Source organism: Haliotis rufescens, unplaced genomic scaffold (assembly GCF_023055435.1).
Source record: "Haliotis rufescens isolate VD_foot unplaced genomic scaffold, xgHalRufe1.0.p SCAF_49, whole genome shotgun sequence".
In the NCBI taxonomy this organism is placed as follows: domain Eukaryota; kingdom Metazoa; phylum Mollusca; class Gastropoda; order Lepetellida; family Haliotidae; genus Haliotis; species Haliotis rufescens.
Window position 1 is genome coordinate 586,274 of NW_025964212.1, and position 24,266 is coordinate 610,539.

Consider the following 24,266-nt stretch of genomic DNA (forward strand, 5'->3'; position numbering starts at 1 on the left):
CTGGTCGAGGATGTTTACCGCTACAGGAACCCCAACAAGTATGGTTATAATGACTACAGATCAAGGATCATAATCGGATATAATTGGATTCGAAACCACGACCAATAAAACCTGTCCCGGCCTAAGGGGTCGACTATTTGATATTCCTTGGTTGGATGGGGTGATCATGTGAATAAGTAATAATTGGTAAAAGATTTTTTTTCCCAAACCCAAATTATTTGACTTCTCTCCTTCCGTTTAGGGGATCTGATATTCTGTATGGGAAAAGGAAAGTTGTAATCGCTTAAAACAAATGTGTTTTGAAAGAAACAATTTCTTTCACGCCTCCCTTCGGGTCTCAAACATAAATCTGTCCAGAAAGGTCATGATATCAAACCAAACTATAAACGCTACACCAGTTTTTAATCATTCGTATCTACAAACTGAAATCACATATACACAAGATTTGTTTTCAATGTACAGCTAACCATAGGTTTTCTGTAGTTATTGAATTTGGACTTTTGCGAGCCTTAGACATAGTATAAACGTATTGACCATTTTATCACATGTCATTTGTAAATTCTATCGTCAAAACAGCATTATGTCCTCTCACAAACGTACTTTAACATTAAGCTTTCCCTGGAATGTTGTAACCTAAACTTGTTTTGTAGACAATGATTTTTGGTATCGTAGGCTATTATTCATTAAATTGTACAGATCAACCCGATGACACGGAGTCGGCATCCCGTCAATAACATGAACTACATTGACTGAAAACATTGTCATTTAGTCAAGTCAAGTCAAATTTATTTGCTTTCAAGGCCACGTGACCGATAGTGCATATTCAGGAAATACACATATTTGACATGTGTGAGGCGTTAATGTGATAATTTAAAATAGGGGATATACAGCTTTCACATGTGCCTCAAGAATGAGTATAGAATAGTATAGAATCAGTGTGATATTTCAGACATGTTTTCCTTCATATTAGATCTGAATAGCACACATTGATATGAACTAATAACGTACTATATATATATATATATATATATATATAATAAAATAATGAAATCATAAAGTTTATGTGTGTATATATATATATATATATATATATATATATATATACCTGCTTCAAGAAATCACGTGAACGAAGCCACGTCACGTGAACGAAGCCACGTCACGTGACACACAGAAGGAAAGCAACCAGGAAGTGAGACGAGGGCAGGCAGTCGAGTCACAGCGGTGTAGTCAGTGTGGTAAGTCAGGCATTCAGATTACATTTTCAAACAGTAACTTGTTGTGATCTTAGCTGAGGTTTCTTAGGATTATGGAAAGGGTTTTGTCGTGTTTTACCTATGTTAGTATGTGTACATGCAAAGACAGAGGTTTTACTTTGATACAGAAAGTAGACTTGTATCAACATATCCCAACGTATCCAAAGAGTATGACATCTGTATATTTCTGTATAATGTCATCTGATATCGCATCGCTGAAAGTTGCTACCCACTCATGGTGCCTTTCCACAAAGTGTTATTGTAATCAACACAGACAGACTGGGTCAGTCGATCAAGGCTACGTGACGATATACAAGTAATCACAAGGGTTATGTCCCTTTAAACAACCCGCGATATCCACTTGAATGGAATGCAGCTGCATGGCCTGGGCCGTAGGGAGGGGAGAGAATGGGGATGTTAGTGCGTTTGTGCTTCCCTGCCTGCGTATGTGCGTGCGTACGTGTGTGTGCGTGCGTGCGTGCGTGCGTGCGTGCGTGCGTGCGTGCGTGCGTGTGTGTGTGACTTAATAGAAAGGTCGACTTCGTCAGTTTCATGTTCCGATTATGTTTTAATGTGCATGCATGTACGCACACGTTTTGCGCGTAACATTCAATGCTTTTTTAGCTACTGCCGCCATTTAACAGTTATCGATGATGGTGGGATGGATATGCAATATTACCATCATGAAACTGTTTGTGATAATATTTCATATACATATAAAGTTATACGGAAGTGACACGATTAACGGATTTCAGTGAAAGGTGGACCTAGCAAAAATGTTTTCATACAGCCCTGAGACTGCTGAATGTTTTGTTAAAATGTAGACAATAACAAGGTGAACCAAATCCTGCAAAACAGACACGTGTTATTTTATTATTATTCATCACATTAACCTGAGTACTGTTTCCTGAACAGAGATCCGTGACATCCCAATGAGTGAGTGAGGCAGTGAGTGTGTGGGTGGAAGGGTGGGTGAGTGAGTCAGTGAGTGAGTGAGTCAGTCAGTCACGCAGTCAGTCAGTCACTCAGTCAGTCAGTGAGCAACATTGACGTATATGCAAAACTTCACAAGGTGCCGGCTATTTTGAAATTGAAACTACGTCCTTTGGTCTCGTGGTGTACAAGCCGTTTCAACTTCTAAAATCCCGTACACTTCACTAGTGACACATGTTACTCATATTAGTATAGAACTTGATACAGGGGTTTAAATGTTTCTACACCAGAACCTTATGCAAATTGAAATAAAACCATTATGAAAACGACTTTCTTCATCCAGTTGGGTTTAAACTCATTCACATCTATTTTTTATGTTCACACTTTATGGTTCAGCTCATTGCTTAAAAGCAATATGTATGTACCTATCCTGGCATCACTTCACCAAATACGTCTTTTTCATTCATAATTAATTTCCAGTCTCTCCACTCAATGATGTGTGCATGTACATTGTGTGTCAGATGAATGTATGGAACTAAAGTTACAAGAGTTATCCCCCTTTACCCACGGCTGCAATGAAGAAGGTACCCCAGTTTGACGTGTGGCGAGGTGTTTTCTGTTGAAGATAATATTAACTCTTACTGCGCATGTCGTATAAGGATGTTACGTCATTGGATGTCAGAGTTGATACATTCATTGACAAGTTTTATTAAGGCTAGTCAGTGTTGTTTGTTTCAGACGATATTCTTTGTAGCTACATGTGCATCAATATTTTTTCAGCCATATGTTTTACTTCAGATGGCGACCGCTAAGAAACTAACAGACAACCACCTCACCTGTGTCATCTGTACAGAGGTGTTCACAGACCCTGTCACACTTGAATGTAATCACACATTCTGTAAGTCCTGTCTGCTAAAATACACCAACACCCAGCCTGATGCAATACAAGCCAAATGCATCCCATGTCCCTCATGTAGACAACTGACGAAGGTGACCAACCCTGTCAGTCCAGTAGAGGAGTGGGTCGGTCAGCTAAAACCAAGCCACGTTATCCAGGGGTTGATGGACGACTTTGGACCCGGGGCAGAAGGTAACTTATTGATAGTTTAAGTTCACTTAGTACAACCAAACATTTATAGAAGGATGTATTAGGTTTAATCTAATTGTGAAACTGAATTGTATTTGGTAGTAATATATGTAGAAATAATGAATTGATAAACTCCATCAATGTGTAATCAGATGTGATTTTTTTGTTGAAAACAGCAGTATTGGTTTTTTTATCATCTTATTGCTCTCCTGTAAACTCAAACCATTATCCCAGATATATTTTGGACATTTTGATTGATTTTGTTTTCAGATACATTTGTCATAAATTTCAACCATGGAGCCTCTGTCAACAGATCCTATCATATGCTTATAATATAAATATTGTGAAAACTTTGTCAAAATATTTCAGTTGAATGATGTATGTGTACCTTTATCCAGAAACAAAGGTTGATATTTGTCATTACAGCTGCCGATGTGAATATCTGCATTGTTTGCAAACAACAAGGGAAGACAACTCGTGCAACGTCGTGGTGTTCCGTCTGTGATGATTTCTTCTGTGATGGATGTCTGAAGATGCACAACATGATACCAACGTCACGTGACCATGAAGTTGTGGATGCGTCTGATGCTACCAAGAGAAAAGCTAAGCATCGCTTCATGTGTAAAACCCACAAAGACAAACAGATAGAGTTGTTCTGTAAAGATTGTAGGATGGCCATTTGTCATACATGCTGCAGTATAAAACACAGGAAATGTGACGATGTCGATACTTTAGATAGTATGACCCCTATTGTGAGAGAACACCTGTCAAATCAAAACCAAGAACTGAAAATCAAAATGACAACTTCAGAAAATAATATTATCTTCAGGAAATCTCAAATCAAAGAAATAAATTCCAATGCGCAAAATATCAAAGATGATATCAGAAAAACACGACAGGCAGTGGTAGAAATGGTTTTAAGGAAGGAGAAACAACTCCTTGATAAAGTCGACCGATCTTCTGGCGAACACTTACATACAATTCAAGCAGAAATAAAATCCCAGGAGATTGAGATGCAGATGTACCAACAGCAGTATGAGTTCACAGCCAATGCTGTGACGTCCAACTGTGAGAGGGACATGTATGCCGTCTATGAGTCGGTTGGTGAGACGTCTACAGACAACAGAGACACGGACAACAGACCAGCGATGGGAAGGGTTGTATTCACACACGACATGGACAACAGACCAGCGCCAGGAAGAGTTGTATTCACACACGACATGGACAAGCTGATTGAAGCAGTGGAAGAGCTACAGCTGGGGAAGGTTGCTGTTGTCCGTGGTGTGAGTGACCGCCAGTCTACCCCTGTTCTACATCACACTATTGACTGTGAGGCGGACGGGGATAAGGAGGATCCGTGCTTGTGTGACGTCACAGTGTTAACTGTTGATGGTATAAATGTAACAGTAGTTGCAGATTACAATAACAACAGCCTCAAAACATATTACACATCAAAACCAAACCCGCATGTTAATCAGCTACTGCTTTCTAATTTGCCGTGCCAAATAGCAAAGTTAAGTGAGAGTCAGGTAGCTGTCAGTGTTCCATGGAGTAAGCAAATAGTTACAGTGAATGTTACCCCAGAGCCTGTATTGCTGTCAACTATCAAAACAAGCAAGGAGTACTACGCCCTGGCCTATCTGAGTCCTTCACAGCTGGTGGCAGGTACATCTGGACAGTCTCACTCTGTTGACATACTGGACATGACAGGGAAGATACTGAAGTCTATCAACACGGGTGTCGTAAGGAATCCAGACTATATCCATGTAACCAGTAATAACAACTTGATAGTCAGTGAACGAGGAGTCAGCTACCTTGTATCTGTGACCAGTGAAGGAGAAGCTGTTTTCACCTACACTCCCACAGTAGACAGAACTTTGACAAGGCTTTGGGGCATCACAACAACCAGCACAGGAGATATCCTGCTTGTCTCCTACAAGGTGATTCAGCTGACAGAGTCTGGGCAGTTTGTCAGAGATGTCCTCACACAACAGGATGATCTGGTATATCCTCGTGGTATCTGTCTTGATGGGGACGAGTTTCTGTATGTTACATGTGACCATTATGTGAAAGTATTCACATTTGTACAATCCGTACATAATCAAATAACATAAAACAATTCCTGAATCAGTCCAAGTCCTGGTCTTGCTCGTTGCTGATTTCAAAGGTAATTCACAAAGTTCACTCAATGATCAGCTGATCCCAAGAAGCCCAATCTCACAGCATTACACCTGAGATCACGTGACATGAGTCAGCTGACCTAGAACAGTGATATTATTTCTTGTTTTATATACCGTATGTTGTCAGTGAATTCCTTAACCTGTTGAATTGTTAATCATGATTGAATTCTGTTTGTAGTTTTATGTATACAGATACATTTGTTAAGTTTGTACTCGTACGTCTTCATTGACCTTCTCGCAGAAACGTCCAGCAGTTCATAACATAGACTTTCTGTCGGCAAGAGTGGTGTAAACTTATTACGTACGATCATTGTTATTTAAAGTTTGTGATAATGCTACGGCCGTGTTAGTGATGGAAGCTCCCGTAAAATATGAAAATACAAACCAACGAAAAGAAGCTCTCGCTGTCAAAATATATCCAAGCGTTTCAGAGCCGTTATCGCTCGTGTTGTGTTGAAGGAAAACGGGGCTTTAAAACCCAGAAATTAAAGGGGATGCGATGCCATAGTTTAATCACTTACTCTCATCATTTGTTAGATATTGCCTATATACTTGTATATATGGAAGAAACTATAGAAAGAATTGTAAGGAAATCAGCAGCGAATCCATTGATAAGTGTATATCACTGAAGATCTTTATACAATGAATTACTGCAATTTAAAGGTCTAAAGTTGAAAACTGTAAGGACCTCTTTGATAAATTTTAAATTATCATACATGGTCTGTCAGCTAAATACACGGTTTGGTTAAAAGTCGCCATCCTACGTAACGTTTAAAGGTTTTCTTCCAACATGAAGCCGACACATGGTGATATAACTGATATATTCATAGCAGCTTTAACATCCAACCCTATATAATTACTTAACATAGTGTCAAATTTCAGAAATACAGCGTCGTTTGGTAAACAGATGTCAGAATTCCTGATGGAATTGAGCCTTGTCTTATTAACAGGTACAACTTCAAATACTAAAGCATTAAACACATATCCTCACAATCTGTTGTTTCTCCTTCATTTAGCGCCCGCCAGCGTTGTCTAGTGGTAGAGCGACCGTCCGGAGAGCGGAAGGTCCGTGGTTCGATCCCCGGTCGCGTTATACCGAACGACATTGAAAAGATGGTATATGTTACCACAGGCGTTAGGGGTTAAAATAAGGGAATGTCGTCTCGGAGTCAGTATACTATGTATGAGTGGGGTATTGGGGTATTCATGTTAAACTTTGGCATGATATCTATAGTTCAGATAAGTAGAAACAGAAACGCACACACACACACACGCGCGCGCGCACACACGCACACGCACACACACACACACACACACACACACACACACACACACACACACACGTGCAACCATTTCGCTATATAAATGCAATTATTTTGTACGCGATGTTAAACCCCATTTCGCCTCACCTCACACTGTTAATACTGTACTTTGTAATATGTCATTAGGAAATTATGAAGAATAGTGCTTCGTCACTAAAGCTCATTTGGATAATTAATCAACAGTATAAAATGTATAACAGCCACGTGAACTTTACAAAACTTGTAAGCATTGATATTCAAATATGTCCTGCTAATATTGAGAAAGAAGGATCAAATTTGAACACTTTTTTATCTCCAACACTGCAATATTGTTTAACATGATGCAAATGAAGAAAACTAACATTTACGCTACACAAAGTTTCAATTCTGTATCTGCCTTCTGGGTAGATTTATTTTCATACGTCATACAATTACTCCCACCCAATTGTCTCATAAATACTAAACGTTCCATTTTGGAGCCTTTTAGTAAATAAAAAACAATATTGGCAGGCATCGACTGAATATCAGAATATTTCCGTCTGCCAAATCTGAGACAAATGATCATAGGCCACAATGTTACAGCATATACAGGTATGGGACCAGTCCCATTTACGCCATTCCTCTTATGTGACACCCTGATACTATTTGATAGTGATTCATAAACACATGCTCATGATATAGTCGGAATCGTACACTCGACTTTGTAGAGATTTCTATTGGATGTGGAAAGAGTTTTGTCGCTTTTTTTTACTTAATATAGAAACCAAAGTTAAGACATCTTTTACGCTGAATAGTGAGTTAGTGAGTTGGGTTTAACGCCGCTTTTAACAGTATTCCTGTCATCTCGCGGCGTGTCAGCTTAATATCGGAGGAAAGCCCGAAGTGATGCAGGTCTCAGACGTTTACCACTTCGGTGAAACCCACGAGCACGGGTATGGTGCTGACAAACCTAGAAACATAATCGGGGCGAACGGGGATTCAAACCCACAAGCATAGGTTTCTGGCATGCTCAAGGGACGCAACCCTGCACCGCTAATCGCGGCGCCTTAGACGACTGGGCAACCCGTGCGCTCTTACACTGAATAACATAATTCCAGCTTGAATCTTTTCTTCAACGCAGTGGTTGTGCGTGGCGCTAAAAGTATTTTGCATTATTATGTACAGATTAACAAAGATAAATGGAGCAAAGAGGGTTTAGGTGATCCTGACACATTCATGCTGGTTGGGTTAATCATCGTCTCAGAGCCTTTGCCCCTTCTTCACGGGACTTCTCCCAGGAAGCGCTGCTAGTCGAACCCTACCAGAACGTTTCCGAGAATGTGCCCCAACACGGCATCCTTCTGCATTACCAGATCGTCAGAAGGGATGTATTGCTGGCAGTAAACCCTGGTACTCTCACAATGTTAGTCAACAGATTGGGAGGTATCAAACCTGAGGCACCGAGAAAAGTAGGGAGTCGAACAACTTGATATTTGGGATGCAAAGCGAGGCCAGCATATTTGTCATGTTTTTCCGGAATCTGGTCAATCACATTTGTGTCAAAAGGGACAGAAATTGCAATGATATAAAGGATTTCATTGGATTTGTTTGTTGGCCTCGATAGGTTTGAGGCTGTATACGGATCTATTCCAAAGAATGTTGTATGAAATCTTTTCCATGGATTATTATTATCATTATTATTATTACTATTTTTTATTTATTTATTATTAGTTTTATCTTTAAAAGAGTTAATATCGTATTCAAAATACAATGTCATTGTGTGAATAATCAGCAACGGAAATTGACGTCATTATGTGTTTAGAGTTGGGGACGGGTAGAAACAGAATTCAGTATTGAAGGGTTTTGATTGGATTGGTTTAAAGGTGTAACATCTGGTTTGCATCTCTTTATTTGGCATTTGTGTTCTTGCTTCACCTGAACTACAACGTCGTATGATAATGAAAAAGGTTATGAACGCCGCTAGAATGCGTTTTGTAATACGATAGTTACTTGAAGCAGCGAAACTAGTGTATCCAGTTCCGATCTGGATCCCGCCAAATGCTGGTCGATATGACCTTGGTCCCCGTGTTGGCAGATTGATGACTATTTCAGACCCTCGTATGAATCTCTTTTATCACTTCAATTAATTTATACGAGCATATTGCAAATATTCCAGAACCTTGAGGCTTAATTTTATTTGCATATTGACCTTCAGAAATATTTGCTCAACATGCTGAATTATCGGTTAAAAGTATGACACATCCTAACCTCTCAAATTTAGATAAAGTGTACAAAATTGAACCTGCACATTTATTATCACTACACTATAGCATAAGCTTACAGCCGCCGTGATGGATGCACCTGTTCGGACAAGGACACTTAAATGTTTTTTGCTGCTGCTGTGTATTGAAATTGTGGCAATTGTATTTTTCACATACCACACGTTTGTTGGCTGGTCTTTCTTGAAGTCAAGGTTTTCAGAACTACCATTGAACATGCACCAAGATTTGGAAGGAAAGTTCGGCAACGTGCCACAAAGACGTGGACACACTAAGACTCGCTACGTCACAGATCTGAACACTAAGATCCTCCTAGAAAACAGGACATTGTGTCCGTCTGACAGCCAGCTTTCTGTTTTGTTCATGGTCCACTCTGCCTTGACTAACTGGAAACGACGCGATACCATGAGAACAATACTGGCCCTCGCAAACAGTTCTCTGTACACAAACTACTCGATACGTGTTCTGTTCCTGCTGGGAAGAACCAAATATGCTCATGTGATGGAAATGACGGTGATTCGACAAGAATTTGACAAGTATGGCGACATATTACAGGGGAACTTCCTAGATAGCTATAGAAACTTGACTTACAAAGGATCAATGGGTATGAAATGGGTGAGTCTGCATTGTGCCAATGTGAAATACGTCATCAAACTTGACGATGACGTATATGTAGATTTATACAACGTCTTTCATCGTATATACCACGACTACTCCAGCTACACGCGATTAGTATTGTGTAACAAGATGCCCGCGAACAGCGTGCCCGTAGATCGGCGAGGACATTGGACAATAGACCAGAATGTATTTCGCCATTACAGGTCGTACCCATGGTCGTTCTGCAGTGGTTTTGCTGTGGTGTTGTCAGGGGCCATGATGCCTATACTCCACAAGGCTGCTCAGATGGTGCCTTTCTTCTGGGTGGATGATGCATTTCTGTTTGGGATACTCCGCAGTGGTATTGACCATCATTTTGAAGAGTTCGCCAAGTTCAACTTCTCTCAGCTTCACAAGACAAAGTTTGTGCAATGTTTTAACCAATCATCGTGTGATTATGTGTTTGGTCTGGCCGCTCGTTCTGTTTCAAAGACATTGCACTACCTGCGGTATATGAACCTGGACTTTGGGACAAGCCTCAAACTCACACAGGATCTGGTACGGCAGGTTGGTGCGCAACTATGATTATCACATGTCTATTATTAAATGGTATTTTAGAAAATGACCAATGTTGTTGTCATTAACGTTTTCACTTTACATTGAATTGATTCGGCGATTCTATTTAAAGGAGATAGGTCCCAAGCATCTTATGCTGGTCGTGAGAGGGGAGTTGATGGTTCGTTTTCGTTGGTCGCGGAGAAAAGTGAGTTTGAGAATTAACAATGCTTTGAACTTTATTCCAATTACATCACGACGCGTCATGATCAGCTAAATGCGGGGAGGAAATCCGAAGTGATGCAGGTCTCAGACCTTTACCACATTGGTGAGACGAACACGGGTATGGTGCTGACAAACCTAGAAATATAATCGAAGCGGATCGGGATTCGAGCACAGCGAGATGTGGCGCCTTAGACGCCTTAGTGTGTGATTCCAGAACTTGTTCTCTGGGCTGAATCAATAACGATGTGATCATGACTTTAAGGTTAACTCTGTATTCTTACAATCGTCAACAAGTATGAAATACAAATAACTTATGTCTATCACAAACCAGCCACTGACCACTAAAGCCACCATTTGTTCTAAAGTGTCAATGAGAAAGTGGGATGGTGTTGCTATTACAATATCACTCGGAGCAGTGGTTATCACCAGATAAAGTGGGGTTTGTTTCGACGGAATTAGAAAAATATAAAATATGATAACGCCACCATTCGACCATTAGATTGATAAGGAGGAAATGCATGTAATACATGAGTTTTGCTCATTGAAAGGAAACTTTCAGTGATTGGAACTCAACATTTGTTAATGGAAATAAAAAAAGTCACATTTCCAAAATTTCTAAATAGCAAAAGGCAATAATTCCATTTCTCAAAATGAATGCTCATGGCGCTACTATATTATTAAGTCTTTGAATCAGTTTGCATTCAGATTTTAAAGTATACAGCCCAAGCTACCGAATGAGTCACATTTCCATCTCATCCCACCGGGTACCCATTCTCTGCTGGGTGGACAGAGACATATTTAGAACAAATCCTTTAGTTTCACTATGGGCCAGGAACGAATCCATGGACACACTCAGGAGTCAAGCTACCATACACAATCACCCATCCAGCACCTCTCCGCAGCCAACGCTGCTTAACTTCCCCTGATTTGTGGCATTTTTGCACTGTGCATTACCACGTGTCATTCCATTTTTAAGCTCAATTTTACAACGTTGTATTGAGCAAATTCCTCCAAGGTCGATACTGAACACATGTTCCCCGCTTCAAGCAGTTGCTATTGCCTTGGTTTACTGATAACTCGATACCAACCCAGCGGCATGTTGCATGCATTAATGTGTACCTAGAAAACAACATTGATCCTAGGCGTGATGTTCCCAGAACTGAGGTAGGGAGATTTATTTATTCCCTTTTTGTGACAAATTATGTGGTAACTTAGGTATGAATTATGGCAAACGCATCTCTTCATCGTTTATTACAAGTTGTTCAACACTGAGGAGGTACAGAACAGCTGATAATAAACGCAAGGGATCCTGCAACCGCAGCTTCAGGGTAACCCAAGTCGGGGGTTGAAGGGTAAATAACTACCTGCAGTAAACTACGTTTATAACGAACATCCTTATAACGAACTGACGGATATAACGGGCTGTTTTTGGTTCCCGTCCATTTGTTGTATGTATGCTGTATATACATGTATGCTTATAACGAACTACGGTTATAACGAATAAAAATAAGTGGTCCCTTTGAGTTCGTTATAGCCGTAGTTTTATTGTAATTATCAAAAGTAATTTGTTCGATGATAATTAAAGAAACGTGGAATCACCATCAGCTCCTGGCTAAGAACTGTAACATAATGCTTTCCCTGACTGCTTGGGTCATTGTGCCCCGCGTATATCAAATAGCTGGCCCCTAAATGGTTATGCTCTTTATGATCTATTTAAAGCATGCCCAAATGATCGAGTTTCTTCTGACGAAGTCTTTATTAATTATGACGCACGTTGTTGGCGGTGTGACAAGAAGTATGCATTCCAAATTTGCCAAATACAGCCGGACATAATGATTCGAGTGGTTTACTCGTGACTGTTGGACAGAGAATCAATACTTATCTTGTACACGCAGAGCCGCTAACGTTGATGTTTGTTGTTTAGCGCCTCACTCAGCAATATTCCATCTCTATGCCCGCGGTCAGTAAATAATCGAATCTGGACCAGATAATCCCGTGTTTGAGGGCATGAGCATCGATCTACGCAGTTGGGATACGATGACATGTTTCAACCAAGAAGGCTTTTGGTCTACCAAAGAAAATCAACAGAGAGCAAAGTACGGAATAGGTACGCACTCTGCAAAGAAATAGCCACACAAATTACACACAAGACACAGTACCCATAGAGTTTGCTTGGTAATGATAAAACCCGCCACATTTACAATGTAGACCGCAACTAACCGATTGCGTGCGCATGATTTACTGTGGTTGGTTCCATTGAACTGCTGGCTTTCCTTGGTAGGCCTGCCATTAGTCGCCTCTCATGACAAGTATGGATAACTGAAGATCCATTCTAACACGGCCAAGGGTCTCCCGGGAAAAAGAGAGCTTAGAAACGAAGGGACACATTTTAGCACTGGTCTTTAGTGCCACATGACAATTGTCTTTGGTTAACAGAAAATTTAAAACAAAACCTACTCACGTTTATAGTTCTCACAATGTGAAAATATGGAACAAATTATCTTACACGGTTCTGAACGTTTGGCCCTGGACACAAAACTGTAACATTTCCTCCACAGAAGGGAAAAAAACCACGAAAATTATAAATTCCGGGAAATCAAAAGGCACAGTTAAGTAGTTGTCTGATAGTCCAGATTTTGCCTTGCAAACACAAGATTTAAATATCAAGAATATTATTTTGCAGTTAAGCTCTGTAAATGAACCATACTCATTTGAACATGTGTCCAACCTGTTGCTTAATGCCTGGTAACGCAAACTATATATATTTCATTTTAATGCACAGCTTGTGAGGTATGATCCATCTTCCCGAAGCAAGAGAGTTGACTGACTATAAAGGTCCAGTTTCCACCCTTGCAGAACTAGGCTGTTATTATGGAGTTACATTTTGGCTGTACTAACGAGTCTATGCATAGTCCAATCAAAATCGCGCACCGAAAATCCGGTTCGTGCAGACGTGTATTGAGCAACTTCCTCCAAGGTCGATACTGAACACATGTTCCCCGCTTCAAGCAGTTGCTATTGCCTTGGTTTACTGATAACTCGATACCAACCCAGCGGCATGTTGCATGCATTAATGTGTACCTAGAAAACAACATTGATCCTAGGCGTGATGTTCCCAGAACTGAGGTAAAGAGATTTATTTATTCCCTTTTTGTGACAAATTATGTGGTAACTTAGGTATGAATTATGGCAAACGCATCTCTTCATCGTTTATTACAAGTTGTTAAACACTGAGGAGGTACAGAACAGCTGATAATAAACGCAAGGGATCCTGCAACCGCAGCTTCAGGGTTACCCAAGTCGGGGGTTGAAGGGTAAATAACTACCTGCAGTAAATTACGTTTATAACGAACATCCTTATAACGAACTGACGGATATAACGGACTGTTTTTGGTTCCCGTCCATTTGTTGTATGTATGCTGTATATACATGTATGCTTATAACGAACTACGGTTATAACGAATTAAAATAAGTGGTCCCTTTGAGTTCGTTATAGCCTAAGTTTTCTGTAATTATCAAAAGTAATTTGTTCGATGATAATTAAAGAAAAGTGGAATCACCATCAGCTCCTGGCTAAGAACTGTAACATAATGCTTTCCCATAATGCTTGGGTCATTGTACCCCGCGTATATCAAATAGCTGGCCCCTAAATGGTTATGGTCTTTATGATCTATTTAAAGCATGCCCAAATGATCGAGTTTCTTCTGACGAAGTCTTTATTAATTATGACGCACGTTGTTGGCGGTGTGACAAGAAGTATGCATTCCAAATTTGCCAAATACAGCCGGCCATAATGATTGGAGTGGTTTACTGTGTGACTGTTGGACAGAGAATCAATACTTATCTTCTACACGCAGAGCCGCTAACGTTGATGTTTGTTGTTTAGCGCCTCACTCAGCAATATTCCATCTCTATGCCCGCGGTCAGTAAATAATCGAATCTGGACCAGATAATCCCGTGTTTGAGGGCATGAGCATCGATCTACGCAGTTGGGATACGATGACATGTTTCAACCAAGAAGGCTTTTGGTCTACCAAAGAAAACCAGCAGAGAGCAAAGTACGGAATAGGTACGCACACTGCAAAGAAATAGCCACACAAATTACACACAAGACACAGTACCCATATAGTTTGCTTGGTAATGATAAAACCCGCCACATTTACAATGTAGACCGCAACTAACCGATTGCGTGCGCATGACTTACTGTGGTTGGTTCCATTGAACTGCTGGCTTTCCTTGGTAGGCCTACCTTTAGTCGCCTCTCATGACAAGTATGGGTAACTGAAGATCCATTCTAACACGGCCAAGGACGCTTACGTTATGATGTATATATTATATTTTAGATTCAATACACACGCATATACATTATTGGCATATTGTGTTTTATGATGACGGATTGATCGACAGAAGGAGCACATTAACATGTACGCAATTAAATAGTAACACATGAACCGGTGTAAAGCGCTTGTCACATGTTAAGCAATGTTGGATGGGTGACCGTGTTCGTCAGCTTGACTCCCAAGTGAGAGAGTCAGCTTAATGTGGGAGGGAAGCCCGAAGTGATGCAGGTCTCAGAAGTTTACCGCGTCGGTGAAACCCACGAGCACGGGTATGGTGCTGCCAACCTAGAAACATAATCAGGGCGAACCGGGATTCGAACCCACAATCATAGGTTTCTGGCGTGCCCAAGGGACGCAACTCTGCACAGCGAATCGCGGGGCCATAGACGACTGGGTCACCCTTGCACCCGCTTGAATCCCGAGAGTCCCACGCTGAAACACATGTTGCATGTGGCGTCGATTCACCCATTAGTAAATGGGTACCCGGTAGGATGAGACTTTAACTATCTATCGTCTCATGGTGAGCTTGGGTTGTATATTCCCCAGGGAGATGAGAATAAATATCGAGTGCACTCTGATTCATTGACCGGGGTAATAATGTAGTGTTATGAGTAGTAGTAGTAGTAGTAGTAGTAGTAGTAGTAATCCATCCGGACATAGGCATCAGTATAATTATAATGTTAAAAAAGGTGAGGGTTTAACGTCGCGTCTAAGATTATTGCACTTCTATTGCGGCGTGCATGCACGTGAGAGAGAGAGAGGGGGGGAGACAGATAGAGATATAGAGAGAGAAAAGATAAGAGAGAGACAGAGAGCGAGAGACTGCTTGTACTAGTCCGGACTGATGCTGATTTTTGTGCTCGCCCACTGAGATACCCTGCTGCACTTTAACATGAATAATTATCCTCTCAGACATAGACTGACTCCGAGCCGACCAGTCCTTGTTTTAGCCCCTTCATCCCGCACCTTCTGCTCTCCGGGCGGACGCTCTACCACTACACCACGGAGTTGGTCTGAGGTTAATAAGAAGAATGTTTGGAAAATGCAACCAAACTAAAACAGTCCCTTCATTGAGGACGACACTGTATGCTTCAGCAGGTTCATAACACTCGTGGAGGCCCAGGTGGCGCAGTCGTCTAAGGCGCCGCGGAGTTGCATCACTCGGACAAGCCAGAAACCTATGATTGTAGGTTCAAGGGTTCGAATCCCGGTTTGCCCCAAATTATATTTCCAATAAACGCCGGCTCCGAAGCAGCGTACAGCACAATAAACGCCGGATCTCTAGTAAGCGCCGGCTTTGTAATTAAGATTTAAATTACTTCTCCTGGGAAAAAAAGAGAGCTTAGAAACGAAGGGACACATTTAAGCACTGGTCTTTAGTGCCTCATGACAATAGTCTTTGCTTAACAGAAAATTTAAAACAAAACCTACTCACGTTTATAGTTCTCACAATGTGAAAATATGGAACAAATTATCTCACACGGTTCTGAACGTTTGGCCCTGGACACAAAACTGTAAAATTTCCTCCACAGAAGGGAAAAAAACACGAAAATTATAAATTCCGGTAAATCAAAAGGCACAGTTAAGTAGTTGCCTGATAGTCCAGATTTTGCCTTGCAAACACAAGATTTAAATATCAAGAATATTATTTTGCAATTAAGCTCTGTAAATGAACATTTGAACATGTCTCCAACCTGTTGCTTAATGCCTGGTAACGCAAACTATATATATTTCATTTTAATGCACAGCTTGTGAGGTATGATCCATCTTCCCGAAGCAAGAGAGTTGACTGACTATAAAGGTCCAGTTTCCACCCTTGCAGAACTAGGCTGGTATTATGGAGTTACATTTTGGCTGGACTAACGAGTCTATACATAGTCCAATCAAAATCGCACACCGAAAATCCGGTTCGTGCAGACTTCGGTCGATTGCAGGATTTGCAAAGCATGTGCACCGTCAACTCGTTATCAGCAGATAATTTCCAAATCTTTTCATGTTTTTTTATCAAGGTTCTCACGTGATTTGATGCATTTCGCGATGTAAGATTCGTTTTATCACACTATAGATCTTGATTATCGATCAGATCGTCCTGACTGGGCGTCACCATTTTGTGTGAAGCAAACGCAACTGAGACGAAAGGTTGAATCTGATTGATCCATAGGAGAGGCTTAGAGGGTACATAACTGGTAATAGCCACTGGTGGCGCTACGATCGAGCCCAGTCATTCCAGCCTATTTCGGCATGGGTGGAAACTGGACTTTTGAAGTCAGTTAACTCTCTTGCCTCGGGAAGATGGGTATGATCCAGGAATGAACTATAAGCTAATTTCCACATAAATCATGTACCCTTGGAAACATAAATAAAGAATACTCAGCAAGGGACACTTGCTTTATTTGCATACACCGTTTCATTATATTAAACAGCTTTTGCTCTCTGTGTGGTGTCAGCACACAAATAGGTCAACTTAGGAGTAAAGGGGAGTAAGAGATCTAAAGTGAAACAAATATTTAAGTGCCGCTACATAACACTACACTACATAATACTTCACACTGTGAAAACGTGTTGCACTTTCCAGTATTTACATGACAACAATACATTATATCTCACACTTCCCATTAATTACATGACACCAATACATTGTATGTCACACTTCACATCATTTACATTATAACAATACATAATATATCACACTGTTGCAATTATGCTGCATTTCACATCATTTAGACGACAACAATACATCATATATCACACTGTGAAAACGTGTTGCACTTCACATTATTTACACGACAACAATACATCATATATCACACTGTGAAAACGTGCTGCACTTCACATTATTTACACGACAACAATACATCATATATCACACTGTGAAAACGTGCTGCACTTCACATTATTTACACGACAACAATACATCATATATCACACTGTGAAAACGTGCTGCACTTCACATTATTTACACGACAACAATACATCATATATCACACAGTGAAAACGTGTTGCACTTCACATTATTTACACAACAATACATCATATATCATACTGTGAAAACGTGTTGCACTTCACATTATTTACACGACAACAATACATCATATATCACACAGTGAAAACGTGTTGCACTTCACATTATTTACACAACAATACATCATATATCACACTGTGAAAACGTGCTGCACTTCACATTATTTACACGACAACAATACATCATATATCACACTGTGAAAACGTGCTGCACTTCACATTATTTACACGACAACAATACATCATATATCACACTGTGAAAACGTGCTGCACTTCACATTATTTACACGACAACAATACATCATATATCACACTGTGAAAACGTGTTGCTCTTCACATTATTTATATGACAACAATACATCATATATCACACTGTGAAAACGTGCTGCACTTCACATTATTTACACGACAACAACACATAATATATCACACTGTCTGAACGTGTCACACATCATCACATCATTTACATGTCACATGTATTGTTTTCTACCGTAAAGGAAACGATTGTTCAACAGTTCAGGAAAGTCTACCCGTTATTTTTTCAGGGGGCACGAGTGGGCCACTCGTCTAAGGCGCCGCGATTCGTTGTGTAGAGTTGCGTCTCTTGGGCACTCCAGAAACCTATGATTGTGGGTTCGAATCCCGGTTCGCCCCGATTATGTTTCTAGGTTTGTCAGCACCATACCCGTGCTCGTGGGTTTCACCGAAGTGGTAAACGTCTGAGACCTGCATCACTTCGGGCTTTCCTCCCACATTAAGCTGACACGCCGCGATATAACTGGAATACTGTTAAAAGCGGCGTTAAACCTAACTCACTCACTCACTCATTATTTTTTTTTTAACGATCGACGCCCTTAATATATATAACACCATCACCATCTTCAACGGCTGCTGAAGCCTCGTACAATACTTTCAGGAATGATCTTTGCAAGAAAATATGTCGCCCTCTCACATATAGTAAAAATTCAAAGCGTCTGTAAAATATTAATTTGTAGTTTTCATAAATTGACTCAACATGTATACAACACGCTACACTTTAAATAAAAAGATAGCTACACACCTTGAACAAATGCATATTAACTATTCAATTACCCATTCAAAGTCACAATTAACCTCGCAAAAGGCTAGCCGCCTCAGACCCAGTAGCGTTGTTGTTGTTGTTGTTGTTGTTGTTGTTGTTGTTTTGGGGATGATATCACCTGTAATGTTTTATCGTTTGTTTTACTGTATTTCCGTTTTTCAAATTTGATTTTGATCAATCAGTTTTTATTAAGTATGCCCTAAAGTATTAAAATATGCAAAGTTCCTATGTTGAGTTTACTAAAGCTTTAACTGAGCTGGTGATCAGGCTTGGTGACTTGTTAGTATGTTTGATTCCGTTAGGAGCCCGACGACATAAGTCGTTGCTCCTAATATCAATCGTCGTCTGATACAGACTATTATTTACAGGTCGCCGTCAAAGTGCTTAAATGTGGCTGAGTGCATCGTTAAACAACAAACAAATAAAACCAAATATGTTCTCATGTTGCATATGGGTTCGAATCTCAGATTTGTTTCCGATCATGTTCTTTGGATTGTTAGCACCATACCCAATCTCGTTGGATTCCAAACATGCTGGAACGTTGGGAAGCCAGTGGTGATAGACCCTGCCCTGATGCCTTGATTCCTTGAAACCCATTTCAGGAGTCCTCGGTCGTGTAAATGCAGGATCATTGCTAAAGGTTACGTTAAACCATACTCACTCAAAACATGACAAATTTAATGCCCTTGGTGTTTTCCTCTCAAGCGGACTGAAACGTTGTCGAAAGGGTGAGTGTGTAACCCAACTCAGTGTCTCATCCGAGTCAGATCGCTGTCCTCGTTAACACACAACGATCTTAATTTACGAATTACTTCTTATATTGTACTGTAGATAGGAATCTGGTTCTGATTTGCTGTATAAAAATTATTCAAATTTGATAGTTCATTTAAAACCTAGTGAACCAGGGGTTTTCAACTGTTGAAATTCCATGATCGATAATATAAGTAACAATTTATTTCTGTATGCACTAAAACATCAATTGACGTTAATAAGAAGTCCAATGCCGCCATATCTAGATCTAAAGTAAACGAACCGCGTGGATGTATAAACAAATGAGAGAAAAATCAAGGTTTTGGTCGAACCGAGTCAACTACTTTCGGCACATACTTTCAATTGGCGCCAAACATCCATACACAAGAACCAACACAAACACGCATTCTATGACGCCTGTGTTGCCACAGGTGTATGTTTTCAGGCGGTTGTGCCTTGCTCGTGTTCCAGACGCTCAGAACCTCCGTCACAGCTGCGGCTGGTTGAAGAGCATGTCGATGGTTGTGTGGTTATCGTGGCTTTATTGTAGAGTTGTTTATAATTTGAAACTTCCTGATCGATATATCAGCGACTGTACAATGCACATATGATGCTTCGTTATGAACGTGACCCATGATTATAACTGTCAGAAGCCTCAGATATATCCATGGGTAAAATAGCAAAACCTTGCGGCGTCATGATCAAGACAACGTCTAGATTCATTTGCATACACATTCGAATGTCAAGACGAGAATACCTAGATCTTTAAACTACTACGGTACTGAGGCTTTCTAGTACATCAGTAGAGCTTCCCCACAAGCTACTCCAAGAGCTCGCCTATTGTTTAGTGTTGCGTCACAGATGTGAGGTGAAATGGGGTTTAACGCTGAGTTCAAGATTATGTAGCTACGTGCATGCACGTGTGTGTAGCTGCTTGAACAAGTCCGGACAAATGCCGATTTATAGCGCTTGCCCACTGAGATACCATATCGCAGTTTAACATGAATTCCCCAACCAGACACAATATACTGACTCCGAGCCGACCTGTCCTTGTTTTAGCCCCTTCATGCCGAAAGACAGGCAGGGTAACAACAAGTACCATCTTTTAACGTCTTTTGGTATGACGCGGCCGGGGATCGAACCCCGGACCTTTCGCTCTCCGGGCGGACGCTCTACCACTAGACCACGGAGGCGGTCGAGGTGAAATAGGGTTTAACGCCGAGTTCAAGATAATTTAGCTACGTGCATGCAGGTGTGTTTGGCTGCTTGTATAAGTCCGGACTAATGCCGATTTATAGTGCTTGCCCACTGAGATACAATTTCGCAGTTTAACATGAATTCCCCACTCAGGCACAATATACTGACTCCGAGCCGACCTGTCCTTGTTTTAGCCCCTTCATGCCGAACGGCAGGCAGGGTAACAACAAGTACCATCCTTTAACAACTTTTGGTATGACGCGGCCGGTGATCGAATACACGACCTTCCGCTCTCCGGGCAGACGCTCTATCCATTTGACCGCGACGGCGGTCCGTGGCGTTAAAGAACGAACGGTCAATTATGAAAGTGTGGACACATACACAAATTCACTTAACTGTTCTCTTTTCAGGTGAACTGAAATGGAAATGTTGCAGCGACACAAGTAAAGCGAATGGTGCATGTCGGAAACATATATCATCAAAGAACTTCGATAGAAGGAAAGTCTGTTCCAAGTCAATGCAAAATTATTAAAATCATGACTACAAAAGAAGCTTGGGGCTCATGAATGAATAGTTGAAGCCGTCAATTATAAACATTGCAAGTGTTTAATGGTGCCGGATAGCCTCTTTAAGACTAACATCATGGTCTCCAAGTACAGAGGATACTTGCTAATTCTTACGCTGATACAAGCTGTTATAACACTCATCTTAATTCAGTTTGCTGTAAAATATTTTAGTTCCACTGTCGACTTGGTGGATGGAATACATACACGATCATGGTTTGAAGAACTGACCCGTCCTCGTCGCTCGTATTCTACAAACAAATACAAAACCTCAAGACAATCAGCCGACCCAAATTTCAAAATTGTTAGCCAAAATCGTGATCTCTGTACATCAAGTGCAAGGGTTCACGCACTGTTTGTCGTCCACACGGCGCCTTCAAACCGGAAGAGGCGAGATGTGATCAGAGATATGTTGACAAATGACGTCATCAACAGGAAGTACACCATACGGATCCTGTTTCTGATTGGATGGCCGGTGACATTTGTGAGACGCACTCAAGGCGACATCAGAGAAGAGACAAAGCAACATGGGGATATTCTCCAGGGCAGGTTCCTCGACACTTACAGAAACCTTACCTACAAAGCTGTGTTCGGCTTCAAATGGATCAGTCGACATTGTAAAAATGTGACCTACGTCATCAAAATGGACGATGACGTGTATGTAGACATGCACAACTTCTTCTACACATTATATCCAAAATTTGAAGAACGACATGCTGTTGTATGTATCGGTAAAAGTTGCACAAGTGTTGAGAGACAAGGACAATGGATGTTGGATGAATATACTTACAGACACTACTCATGCTACCCCGTAAAATACTGCAATGGTTATGCAGTTGTATTTAAAGGTGATATGGTACCGATCTTATACAAGGCTTCTTTAATGGCACCCTTCTTCTGGATCGACGATATTTTTATATATGGAACTTCGCGTAGCTTTCTACGCTATGTTCCCATAACATACGTTCCAACTAGCATGTATTTCCAAACAAACGGCTCCAAGACTTTAGGGTGTTTTAAATATACCAAACCCTGTGATATCATATTCAGCACAAATATCGATGATTTTTTGGAGCTTGAACGGTTTCGGCGTAACTTTCTTAAAAATCAGACAAAGAATCTCTTGTGATCATAATATGCCATACCTTTTGATACATGTTAGTAATAATTCTATTAATAATTTTATTTAATTAAAGTAAGCATATGTTCACTCGCACTAAAAGCGTTAAATCTATTCATAATTTCGGCTACAGGTATGTCAGGTCATGCCGCATGATATAACTGGGATATTGGTGACTGCGGCGCTCGACAACATTCACTCATTCACTGGCATTATCGAAGAGGTAGTGCCTCGTAATGCTGAATAGTAACCGTTGCTGCGGGGCTGTAATAGGGGAGAGCTACTAGTCTAAAGAACACGTGACGTTTTGCTTTTAAATTATGGAAAATAATAATTTAAGTCCTCGTTTTCACATCTTCAGAATCTCAGAAACTGATATTTTGCTGTTAATGTAGCATTGCAATGAGTTTAGATTTTAGTATTCCATTTAGATTGAACTTCCTATTCTTAATATTGAAGAGAAAGTCAATTCATTTAGGAATGCCACCTGTGATTTTGCTGCCTGTAAATATTACTTTCAACTTTGTCTATTACATCCCAGAAACTCTACACTGCATGAAATAGCACATTTCCATGAGTGCCCTCATGATTGGAATAAGGTGTGGATTTTTTTTATCTTATGCCCATAGGCGACATTTCCTGAGGAAAATGATATTAGCATGAGAAACTATGTCTTTATATGCCAAGTGTTAGGAATGTATGCTCATAAAATGATTTAACTCAGTGAATTCTAAGCGATGCTTAAGTGTAACGGAATGAGAAAATTATAAGTGGTCAGTTTTATACAGGTTTGAAATTATTATATATGTTTTCCCTCAGTTAAGTAAGTGAAATATATCTATTTAAGTATTGAGAGTGCTCCCAATACAAATTATAACAGCAGCTGGGCTATCATTACCATGGCCAGCAGCACAGGGTCATGTGCGGGTCAGCGGCTTGTGATTAACGCTTGAGAATGGCCGGTTGGCCACTGAAGCTTAATATTGTGGATGAGGTGCGAATTACTGCAGGCTGACCATATATGTAACGTTAAACGATACATGGCAGTCTGACAGGGAGGGTTAAAGATAGTCGAGACTTTGACCCTGGGACAGCGGCTAGACAGGTTGGCCCTCTTCCACCTCCGAGAGGCTAACTGCATGGATACGATGTAGCAGCATACTATCATAGAATAAACTTTGTGGACCAACAGACGGACTTGTGTTGTCAAAAGCAGAAGTATCCGGTAGAGCACCAACGTCTACCTCGGATATATGTTTATTTCATATTGTACCGCAAGTTGTCACCCACTTCAGTGTTTTATAAGTAGTCTTTCTGCTGTTGGAACATCTAAAAGATGTGCAGCTAAATGATTTTTTTACCCGTAAGAATCTACGTTTCTATTTCCTTTAAACATTCACAAACTGAACACTTCCGTTTGAGCTTAACACCTGAACAAAATAAGTTAAAAATAAAAGAACGTTTGTTATATTGATTGCCTTTATCCAATTTCTTACAATTTGTTCAGGTGTATTCATGTCGCTTATAACCTGGTATCATTAGTGGGCCAAAACATTTTTTAATATATTGTAATTATCTTAACAGACAACATGCAATGGTAGCGTAAGCTACGGTAATATCACAGGCATCTCCCCCGATCCGTCTTGTCCATGTGGAAATCCATTTGAAGATGCTAAACATGTTATACAAGAATGTACATTATTTCAAATTTTCACAACTGATGCCTACTGTAATCATGATTTTTCAGTTGATGACATTTTTATGGTATAAATGCCAAATTAAGCAGTTCTTATGTTCGTTCGCTT

General features: G+C 40.4%; 3 protein-coding genes across 3 annotated transcripts; all 3 read left to right on the plus strand.

Annotated features, from left to right (window-relative positions):
* The first annotated feature begins 1,154 nt into the window (after window positions 1–1,154).
* On the plus strand, window positions 1,155–6,446 carry LOC125372842. Its single transcript, XM_048383509.1, has 3 exons — window positions 1,155–1,235; window positions 2,985–3,276; window positions 3,700–6,446. The coding sequence occupies exons 2-3, from the start codon at window positions 2,985–2,987 to the stop codon at window positions 5,385–5,387; spliced, it is 1,980 nt and encodes a 659-aa protein (XP_048239466.1). The 5' UTR covers window positions 1,155–1,235; the 3' UTR covers window positions 5,388–6,446.
* Window positions 6,447–9,228: 2,782 nt separating this feature from the next.
* Window positions 9,229–10,234, plus strand: LOC125372826 (beta-1,3-galactosyltransferase 1-like). Its single transcript, XM_048383482.1, has one exon. It carries the CDS (start codon window positions 9,229–9,231, stop codon window positions 10,192–10,194), a length of 966 nt encoding a protein of 321 aa, XP_048239439.1. The 3' UTR covers window positions 10,195–10,234.
* A 3,146-nt stretch (window positions 10,235–13,380) lies between these two features.
* LOC124139017 (beta-1,3-galactosyltransferase 5-like) lies at window positions 13,381–24,022 on the plus strand. Its single transcript, XM_048383467.1, has 2 exons — window positions 13,381–13,515; window positions 21,189–24,022. The coding sequence occupies exon 2, from the start codon at window positions 21,388–21,390 to the stop codon at window positions 22,468–22,470; it is 1,083 nt and encodes a 360-aa protein (XP_048239424.1). The 5' UTR covers window positions 13,381–13,515; window positions 21,189–21,387; the 3' UTR covers window positions 22,471–24,022.
* The last annotated feature ends 244 nt before the right edge of the window (window positions 24,023–24,266 follow it).